Source organism: Xenopus laevis, chromosome 2L (genome assembly GCF_017654675.1).
Source record: "Xenopus laevis strain J_2021 chromosome 2L, Xenopus_laevis_v10.1, whole genome shotgun sequence".
In the NCBI taxonomy this organism is placed as follows: domain Eukaryota; kingdom Metazoa; phylum Chordata; class Amphibia; order Anura; family Pipidae; genus Xenopus; species Xenopus laevis.
The window spans coordinates 52,192,983-52,204,169 of NC_054373.1; the positions used below are offsets into that span (position 1 = coordinate 52,192,983).

General features: G+C 36.2%; 1 protein-coding gene across 1 annotated transcript; it reads left to right on the forward strand.

The window, feature by feature from the left end:
* The first annotated feature begins 1,137 nt into the window (after nucleotides 1-1,137).
* guca1a.L (guanylate cyclase activator 1A L homeolog) lies at nucleotides 1,138-10,832 on the forward strand. The gene is given in 4 exon segments (NM_001094447.1): nucleotides 1,138-1,570; nucleotides 6,272-6,421; nucleotides 7,150-7,240; nucleotides 8,450-10,832. Coding segments are annotated over 4 exon segments (612 nt in total). The 5' UTR covers nucleotides 1,138-1,372; the 3' UTR covers nucleotides 8,623-10,832.
* The last annotated feature ends 355 nt before the right edge of the window (nucleotides 10,833-11,187 follow it).

Consider the following 11,187-nt stretch of genomic DNA (forward strand, 5'->3'; position numbering starts at 1 on the left):
ACCGAAACTCCGATTGCGCTCCTCTTCAGAAATCGATCAGGCGCTCCATCGTGCAGCACATGATTTTTCCTTCCTGCCTTTCTTATAGGAGATAGCCAGGGAGGAGAAATCGAGCACCGCACAATGGATCATTGATGTGCCGCCTTTTCTGAAGAGGAGCAGAAGTGGAGTTTTGGTAAGTTATTTCTTAATAAAAGCTTTGGGATTTTAAAGTTTAATTTGTCTTGGTGGTTGTTTTTTTCTATGTATACTAACAATTTTTTTTTAAACATTTTTTTTGATGTTACTGGTCCTTTAGAAGCAGTTTTTAAATTCTTAGCACAATTGAAAATCCATGCCTACAAGTGCAGACCAAACATATAAATGATCATTTATGAACACAGCAAAGTGCAATTTTTCGATGCAAATCTTGGGGGGTTCAGAATTCCAGCCTCATTGTGGAAATGTAGGGATTTGAACCCACCACAATAGTGCTTGATGTGCCAAAGTGAATGCAATTGCTTGTGTTCAGACTAGGCCGGCAGCCCAGCGGGCTTCTGAATATTTTGAATAAAAATAATGTTTAACTGAATATAACTATTTTATTTATTTATTTATTTCTGGTATTTGTATTGCATTGAAACATTTCTGAAGAGCTTTGCAGATGCAGGGGGTGAAATAATTATTTTAAACAATTAAAAAATGTAAACATTTGACAAATGTTTGCAATATTCTAACCCCTTATTCATCACCTGGCTCATATCACTTCCTTCCTCCACAATCTGTACAAGTTGTTCCAATGATTCTTTGCTAGAAAAGCCCAAGATGAAGAAACAAAGGTATTATCTTGAAGCTAAAGTTAGTGCCCTTCTAGGTCATTAGTACTGTCAGAGCCAGATCCCCGATTAACAGATTAGAAATCTTTTCAGCAGCACCATTCTCTGCTTCCCTAATCCCGTTCCTATATGTTCACACCAGCTCAATCACAAGAGCGAGTTACTGTTTTTCTATTTTTTGTTTTTCTGCTGCAGGACTCCCACCTGCGTGAACACGAGGGGTTTTCGCTGTGAGGAACCACTAGGATTGGCTAGCAGATAATTTCTCTGATACCTTAAAAGAACTTCGTCTATTACTAGATGAGTTTTTCCTCTGAACACAGAACAGTTCACTCTGGACTACTTCCACTGCTTGCCCTTCAGAACTTTCAATTTGTATTGCCATTATAATGAGTTCATTCTTCAGATCATTTTGTTGATTTTTTTTTTTCCCTTCAAATTTATTTTTCGCTTGAAGGTTTATGTAATTTATATAATTTTTTTACATTCAAAAAATCCCAATTTATTTGGATATTTTAGGAATCTTTGTAGAAAGTGTAGGATTCTCAAAATCAAATATGGGGAATATGGATGGGAAGGCAGTGGAGGAACTAAGTGCGACAGAGATCCACCAATGGTACAAGAAATATATGACGGAATGTCCTTCTGGCCAGCTTACACACCATGAGTTCAAGCAGTTTTTTGGTCTCAAGAACTTGAGTCCAGCCTCCAACCAATACATCAAGGAAATGTTTAATACCTTCGATTTCAACAAGGTAATTTGTTGTAGCCTTAACACTTAACAGACAGACATCCATGGTACTGATATTAGCACAGGTTACTGATTATTGTATGTATAAGTGTATACAAGATACATGCAAGATATTAGAATGTTTTGTAGCAGAATGGCGATGTTTGGTTTCTCTACTCTATATTTAAAGTGTTAATGTTAGCCTTGCTTGCTAATTAACAGATGGGTGAGTGGAACTCAATAATTCAGTAATTCCTACCAGATCCATGATTATTGGTGCTTGTATATGACCTTCTACAGATAATTTTAAATGTAACACTAGTGCACCATGATGGGTCATTTTCCTAATAGATAACTTGATTTTCCATGGGTATTGGCTTACTGGGCAACCTAGAACTACATGGCCAAAATTTAGCAATGTGACCTATCAGCTTTTCAGCAGATCATTCAGATCAGTGAAATGTTACCATCTTAATTTATTCTCGAATTTTTTTGTATCTATTTTCTAACACAATAAAATAGGATTCTATCATTAAATCTGATCATTTTATCATCTGTCAAAGAAAGATGATCCCATTTCTGACTATAAAATAACAGCCTAACCGCTAATGTTTGCACTGCTGATTGCCACCTGAATTTCTTCGAACATTAGGAATGGTTGTTATACTTCCTTAACTAGTCATATTGTTTCAAAACAGTATGGAAACAAACAACTAATGGCTTAACTACACAGGCTATTTTGATCAGATTTAGAGTTTATTTGACCCACAAAATCTTGCCATGCATCATCACAAGATTTTCTAGGATTCTGCAAAATCTGATCCCCCACAGCTGTAAGGCACGTTGAATCAGATACAACTGATTCATCCAACATTTAATTTTTCCAGTGAGAAGATAAAGTCTTCCAAACACCATCAGATTCTATCTTGTCTGATGAAGATGCAGCATGCTGTGTTCCCATCCAACAGGCGTGTCTTAAGGCCCCCATACATGGGCCCATAAAAGCTGCAGACAGACCGATTCGACAGCTTATTTGCCCGTGTGTGGGGTCATCCGACAGGTGTACCCAATCGATATCTGGCCAAAAGTCGGACAGATGCCAATCGGCCGGGGTAAAAAATCCCGTTTGATCACGGGCACATCTGTTCTTTGATGCGGCCCCGCGATCCGACCGCCCGTATCGCCTCCATTCTGATCCGATCGTTGAGCCCTAGGGCCCATGATTTGATCAGTCCGATATTGGCCAGCTCAATGTGGGCATATCGTGGGAGAGTTCCGCCTGTTTGGCGACATCGCCAAATAAGCGGATTTCCCTGTGTATGGCCACCCAAATCGGATGGCAAATCTTCCATGTAGTTTACACTTAAGATTTTTCTATCAGTTCCGTTATATTTTGACTCATGAGAGTCCATCTGACTTGTAGGATGTGTTCTGTCAATCCGACATCCTGCAGAATCTCAAGTGGAGTTTAGCCCTTTGGTTATAGCCTGTATATAGTGAAAATAGGCATTAGAATAATAGGAATTAGAATAATAATTAATTTCATGACGTGTAAAAGAAATGGTGGTGTACCATCTGCAATAATAAAACAGCCTAACCAATTTTAGGAAAACATGATCAATCATTTACCATGTCCGCTTGCTTTAATTATAATAACAAAAGAATCAGAATTGAGTTTGTTGTTGTAGCAAGAGTTTTATCTACTACAGGATCTCTGTATTACAAATAGAAGCGGCTTCACAACTAAGTCATTAATATTATAGGTGACTTCAATCATCCTGGGGTAATGGGTTGCCAAGTCGGAAAAGGGTTTGTAAATATGCTGAATGACAACTTTTTATTCCAGCTTGTTCAAGAACCTACTAGGAATAACTCTCTTTTGGACCTTGTAATAACTAATAATACTTATCTCTAGCATTTGTGTGGGTGAGCATAACTTGGTCTCTTTTTAGATTCTGTTGCAGAGGCAATTCTTAAAGGGAGTAACTGAAACGCTAAACTTTAGATGTGCAAACTTTGACAGTATAAGGGCATCTCTGCAACATATTAACTGGGAAAGGCTTTTCAAAGGATTAAACACAGAAAAAGTATATTCCTCTTCTAAGCAATAATTTAAATTTCCAGGCAGTGTCATTCTGTGGCTACTAAAGCAAATAAAGTATTGTTAAGGGCATTAACTCAAGGCTTGAAAACATAATTATAGATATATATAGGTCCCTGGTAAGGTCTCATCTGGAGTATGCAGTGCCGTTTTGGACTCCAGTCCTTAAGAGGGATATAAATGAGCTGGAGAGGGTGCAGAGACGTGCAACTAAATTGAATAGAGGGATTGAAGAGGGGTTGTTTTCTCTGGAAAAAAAGACTCTTGCGAGGGGACATGATTACACTTTACAAGTACAAGTACAAGGGCATTATAGAGCGCTAGCGGGATATCTATTTTTCCATAAAATGGATCATCAAACGAGAGAGTTTTGGAAGAGAGTCGCACAACACCAATTTTGTCGCAACTTGCCCCTTTTATTGTCACCATGTCAGATGCACAAAACTCATTTGTATGTGACTGACGTGTGCCGACCATCTAGAGGGCACCTTCAGGCCATCAGGCAGGAGAAACATAGGAGAGGAGGTGCAGTATTCTACAATATTGGACCAGAGGTCACCCCTTTAGACTAGAGGAAAAGAATTTCAGTTGAATCAGTTTCTTCACAGTCAGGACAGTGAGGTTGTGGAATGTCCTGATGTATGATGTTGTGATGCCTGATTCTGTTAATGCCTTTAAGAGTGGCTTGGATGATTTCAAGAATAATATCCAACTATAGTGATACTAAAATCAGTTAATATAGATATTGGTATACATATAGTTTCAGTGAGTGTGAGGAGGGTCATGTAAGTGTATGTATATATGTGTGCTGCGTTTTTTTTATTTTTCAACCCAACTTAACTATGTAAATATTACAATTTTCTAAATATCAATTTTCTATTTATGACAAAGTCTAAACTGCAATTTTCTGTAATGACAGATTGATAGATACAAAGCATTTTTGGATGCTGAGGTTCTCAAATGCTGCAGCTTAGTGCACAATTACCTTATTTGTCTGTTACGTAAGACTGCAGCATTCAAGCCAGCAAGTAAAAGTGGAGGACAACAGAGCAGGAATGCAGATGTGGTTTTAGAGCTGTATATTTCTATTTAAATGTCAGTTTCTTGCATTCATAGCGATGCTGTTTGGTTTGACTCAGTACACAGTACTAAGCATTCATACCAAATATTTGTGAGACAGAAAAGGGCATTGTAATAACAGGTGCTCAAAGTCTAGTAACACATTGCAACAAGATATTTGCTTTTATACAGCAGAATAGTAACTGCTACCTAGAGTTTGAAAGGATTTGATCAAACTTTGCACCAGTCAATGCATGTCTAATACTAGAAGGTAAAAGCTAGAGCTCCATGTGATAAAATAATGATGATGATGATGGGGGGATGATGATGGGGGGACAACAGAGATCAAGAAATATAGACAAAATACTGTACAAACGGTAAAGCTGTTGCAAGCAGAGCTAAGTTAGTGTATCTAACAGAAACCATTAAATTGACTTTTAGAACAATGTAGAGAGTGATATTCTGAGACAATTTGCAATTGATTTTCATTTTTAATTATTTGTGGGTTATTTGTGGGTAATTTGGTTGCTATGGCCCAAATTACCATAGAAACCATGCATTGATATGAATAAGAGACTGAAACATTAATAGAATAGGGCCTGAATAGAAAGATGGGAAATAAAAAGTAGAAATAGCTACAAATGTGTAGCCTTACAGAGCATTTGTTTTTAGATGGGGTCAGTGACCCCCATTTGAAAGCTGTAATGAAATAATTCAAAAACTACAAAATAAGAAAAAAATTAAGTCCAATTAAAAAGTTGCTTATAATTAGCATACTAATAGTTAACTTAAAGGTGAACCACTCCTTTAATAAGTGCTAAGTATTCTTATAGAGAAGCTAAAAGAGAAGATGCTTAGCCATAGCTACATAAGGAGCTTGATAAATTGTTTCCGAAGTCCCTTATTACAATTCCCCACAAGTGATTAAATATCATTACAGCCTCTTTGCCTTAAATACTCATTTCATGTAGGCTTCAACTATAATTTCACTTTATGCAACTTTTCTTCCTGAAAAGGAAATCGCTCATACCCCTCAACCAGACCCTAGATTTCTATACTGTATTAAGGTTCCTCTTCCAGGGCTAGTTCTTGCAGAAATTAAATTGTATTAAACTGTAGGAGATGTGAGAATTACATTAAGATAACCAGCAGTGGAAAACAATTTGTTTGGTGTTACCAACGTTCTTTGGGTACAGGGGCTATTATGGGAGGCTGAACCTGAATAATGAAATAAAAGAATGGTGTTCAGAACTGATACAGCCCAAAGCCTGCCTGTTGGGTTAACTACTTCCAGTGCAAAGCAAATGAAAGTGAAAAATAACTGTAGATCAAGTGAGGAAAAACAGAGAGTCGTCAATTAGCTCAGCAGTCACATCAGTTGTCACAATTATAATTTTTAGATTTCCTTAACAATTGTAAACATTATATTTTGACATTGATATATTGTATTTCAGTTCAGTTCAGTGCCTTGGAAACAATATGTATGTGTATGTCTGTATGAATATTTTTTTTCAAAGCCTCAAATCTAAAAATACAAAAAAGTATTTCTATTCTTGGTCTTTCCAGGATGGATATATGGATTTCATGGAGTATGTAGCAGCTTTGAGTTTAGTGCTGAAAGGCAAGGTTGAGCAGAAGCTGAAATGGTACTTTAAGCTTTATGATGTGGATGGAAATGGCTGCATTGATAGAGGAGAGCTTCTGAATATCATCAAGGTGAGTGAGGAATTCTAAGACAACTAATACTTTAAGTACACAAGTGCCATGAATAACATGTAAAATATATCCTTATAATAGGTATAATAGGTTACACAACCTGTATAAATGCACTTGGCATAATACCTTTTTAAAGACATGAAACATATTGGGGGCTTCTAATATCTTTATTTTTAACAACAGGCCTTATATTATTTCCTATATAAAAATGAAATCTAAGTTGCTTAGTGATATCATCAGCTGCCTATGATAAGTGCTTTGAGATGTCTCTTACATACTCATATTTTATGTGCATTGTTCCCTAAATAAGTATAAATTATGACCAGTGAGCTTTCGTACATATCACTGCAGTATGTTACTAACCACTAAACAGTCGGGATCCTGTGAAAAAAAGCAATGGACCATTACAAAATATTTAATTTCATGGAATACCCTATAATAATTTGTTCTAACCCACTGTGTTTTGAAATTCAGCTCTGACCACTCTTGTTCTGGATCTATATTAAGCAATATAACAAAGAATCAGTCTTAGTGGACACCGGTTACTTCTATACCTGACTAATTGATAACTAATTTGATACAACATGCCATTGAATACATTATCCATCTTTCAGTAAAATAATCCTGTTATTTTAATCAGTTGCCTATATAAATATACATATAGCTATTTTAAATATATTTATATTGCTCTTTCTGATAATGTTTCCCTTTTAAATTATGTGTTTTAGGCTATTAGGGCCATAAACAGGTGCAACGAGGACATGACAGCAGAGGAATTTACAGATATGGTCTTTGACAAAATTGATATCAATGGAGATGGTAAGTAAAGGTTCAACATTTTATCAAAACAGTATATATATATATATCATATATAAATATCTATGTTAACAAAAAAATGCTTTCATGGTATCTGCGCTGTGGTACAACTTGTGGAAGGTTCTGACTGCTCTTGTACTAGATCTATATTAAGCAACATAGTTGAGGATCAGTTTAGGTGGATGCAGGTTACTTCAGTGCCAGACTGGAAATTGTGCTGAAAGTCTGGTTGGTGTAATTTGGGCATGCTTTCTTTAGCACTGTGCTCTGGCTATTGACGCAGGACACTGTGGGAACCCTGGAGCTACCACCTGGTTTGGAAACTGTGGTAGCTCCAGGGTTCCCCATGTCCCTATGTGACAACTGTGCTTGATTACGAACAGAAGGGAGGAAGGACTGTTTCACCTCCTGCTTGTTGCTTTCCCTGGCTGTGCAGCAGAGCCTGTATTGTAATGTAGGCTGCATGTCAATCAGTACCTGGGCTAAGAGTATTTTTTTAGGATCTGTTATCCAGAAACAAAAAAGCTCAGAATTACAGGAAGGCCATCTCCCATAGACTATACAAAAGTATGTTGATTGGGGGAAGGTATTGGAACTGGCCTCCACCACCGCCAGTTACACATATACTGAGAAAAATAAACGCCAATACCTCTGATTCAAAAGTGGGGTGTTCCCAGATTTATTGAAGTGCTCATGACCCTAACCTACGTGTCTTGAGTACTTCAATAAATCTGGGAACACCCCACTTTTGAATCGTCGGTATTGGCATTTATTTTTCTTAGTACATCTCCCATAGACTCCATTTTAATCAAATAATTCAGATTTATAAAAAATATTTGCTTTTTCTCTCTAATAATAAAACAGTACCTTGTACTTGATCCCAGCTAAGATATAATTATTCCTTAAACTTTTGTTGGAATTAATGTTCATACAATACTTTGGTTGAAGTATGAAGATCCCTTAGCCAGAGGTCCCCAGCATTCTGGATAACAGATCCAATACCTTTATTACGTGGTAAACCAAATATTATTTAATATTGCCTACATGATAAAGATGGTGTTAAAGAATGTAATGTTTCCTCTTCAAAAATGTAACGGTTATTCTTAGCCTAACAGGAAGTTAATTCAAGAATAAATCCCTAGATTAGCATTGCTTTCCCAGACACTTCTCTTAACCCACTGTTCATTGTATTGTGTCTCTGTTCTTGCCCAGGTGAACTATCACTGGAAGAGTTTATAGAGGGAGTACAGAGAGATGAATTCCTTCTTAATGTGTTAACTCGCAGTCTGGATCTCAAACATATTGTCCACATGATCCAAAACGATGGTCAGAATATTCATATGGAATCAACCAGGCAGGAACTCATCAACGGAGATGTACACTAATGAACATTTGAACCTATGTATGTATTATATTAAATGTACCTGTTTCTTCCTGTATATTGCCTGCAACCCATGCTTAGAAATGGTGAGCATTTATGCTTGGCCACTACAGGATATTTGTTACCATCTAAAGATTCCAAAACATCTCTAACATGGGATAAAGTTTAGATAATGTGAAACCAATCAAAACCTGGGCTAAAACCCAGTAAGGAATGCTGCATTAGCAGTGTTGCCAAAATTGCAAAAATGATTTGCCTCTTTAGAGATTCATGATAATCTTTCATTGCCAATATATGTTGACAGTAAAAGGTTTAACTGAATATATAACAAATTTATGGTGAAATGATTATCAGACAGCAAGTCAGTGATATCACTGACACTATGAATACCTGTATCAATCATTTCCACTGTGGAACTCTGGTTATTTAAAAAAAAAAAAAAAAGGTTGAGAAGAAGACTGAATACCGGAATGAAACCTGCCTTGTCAAGACACAAGAGCAATGCACTGGTTTGGATGAGTTGCCACTGTATGAAGAGCAGAGCTCCCGTGCTACATTTTATTGTATGAAGCTGTATAAAAAGTTATGAAGGCTGTTATGATGCCACGTGTACCGTCATATGTGCTTCTATCGTATGTGTGGTCTGTTGGAATGATGACAGAAGTTAGTCTCGCTAACAAGAGGACAATGCTAATGAACTTCTCCCATTTACAATTCACTTATTTGATTTATTCTTCAGACAACAAACTGTATATCTTCTATATCAGCCTTTCTTCATTTTTCAGCCTGTTGTCACTGAGAAACATTGTAATATTCATGTATACATATATACTGAACTCCTTGATGAATATTCAGTTACAATTAAATGGACAACATGGCCATGTCTGTTATTAACCACTATCCAATTAACTTATTCTATGAATTATATTCACATTCTGTTGTTTTTCTCCAAAAGTCTTTCCCTATCTGTCCTTCTGAATTATATTTTGGAATCACTCTCCACCAGACTTTGGTATGTCAACACTTCTATCTATATATTTGTCTATCTCACTCTCTACATCTCTATCTATGTCTATCTATCTATCTATCTATCTATCTATCGATCGATCCATCGATCGATCTATCTATCTTATCTATCTATTTATCTGTCTGTGTCTCACCAAGTCTCCAGTAAAGGCTCACTCTTCTGCCTATAACAGCCACTTTTCACGTCGGGAGAAACCCTTATCTACTAGGATGCCATCAGGTCTTAAAGTGAGAGAAACAAGGCAAGGGTTCTGGGCAGGCAGTGGGAACTGGAACATATGACAGGAATAAAGGGGAATGAGAAAATTTTAGTTGAGGAACAGACCAGGGTCAAACCAAACAGTCAGAGCAGTACAGAATCAGGATCCAGAAGTGTACTTGTAAAAAACAGACAATGGTCAGTACAGATAGGAATGTTCAAGGAACAGTAAATCAGATGAGAAAATACACCAGGAACTAAAATAGACCCATGTTGGCCAATGCAAAAAGGGACCCCCCAGGTATTATTACAGTCTCTATCATCTGTCTGTGTCTCTCTCTTTCCATAGCTATCTATCTATCTATCTATCTATCTATCTATCTATCTATCTATCTATCTATCTATCTATCTACTGTATCTATCTATCCTGTCTCCATCCCATTCTATATATTTTCATCTAATCTACTCTTCCATATCTACTGTATATCTGTCTATCTTTTTACGAATCCATACCTCCATTTGCATATGTCTCACACATACACTCTATCCACTTTTTTAGCTACCAATCTAGCTATCTCCCTAGCTATTTACCTGTATCTAGTTATCTATATCATAAGGACTTCATCATAATACCTATCCTTCACACATACAGTACCTCTTTTTCCTAAATAAATATCTGAATGACAGCAACTTTTTTATCTGTACATCTGTACAAAAGACGGAATTTTATACATGTTAATTTAAAGGATTTCTATCAAAGGTGTAATCACAAAAGAATCAATCAATCTGGTATAATCAAAGCCTCACAATATATCTGGGTAAATTCACTAACTGGCTAACTGTTCCAAAAATGTTTTTGTACAATCCCACACCTAAAGGAGAATTGATTTACATATTGTATATGTATTATTAAAGTCCTGTTTCAGTTTAATGAGCTGAGAAAAATGTTGTGTAGTGTGATTATTCAATTAAATAAACTATTATGTTGATGTCGTTTTGTGCTTTTGTGTTTTGCAGAAGTATTAAAACCCTTGACCTATTGATTTATTTGTTTAATGTGAAAAATCAAATAAAATATTTCAACATAAAACCCTTGACCAATTCCCTTATTTCACTCCATAACTAATTCTAATTTCTTTATGCACCACTATTTCTGCATATCACTTCACATAAGTAAAATCTAATAAGTCAAATGCCGCTGTTACTGTAAAATACTGCAGATTGATCTTTCTGAAATAATCATTGAACCTGAAGAAGTTAATAAGCATCCTAAACCTAAAACAGAAATATTAGAAGAGATGGACAGCTGACTTTACATTTTATATTGAGTGCAAGCTTTTTACA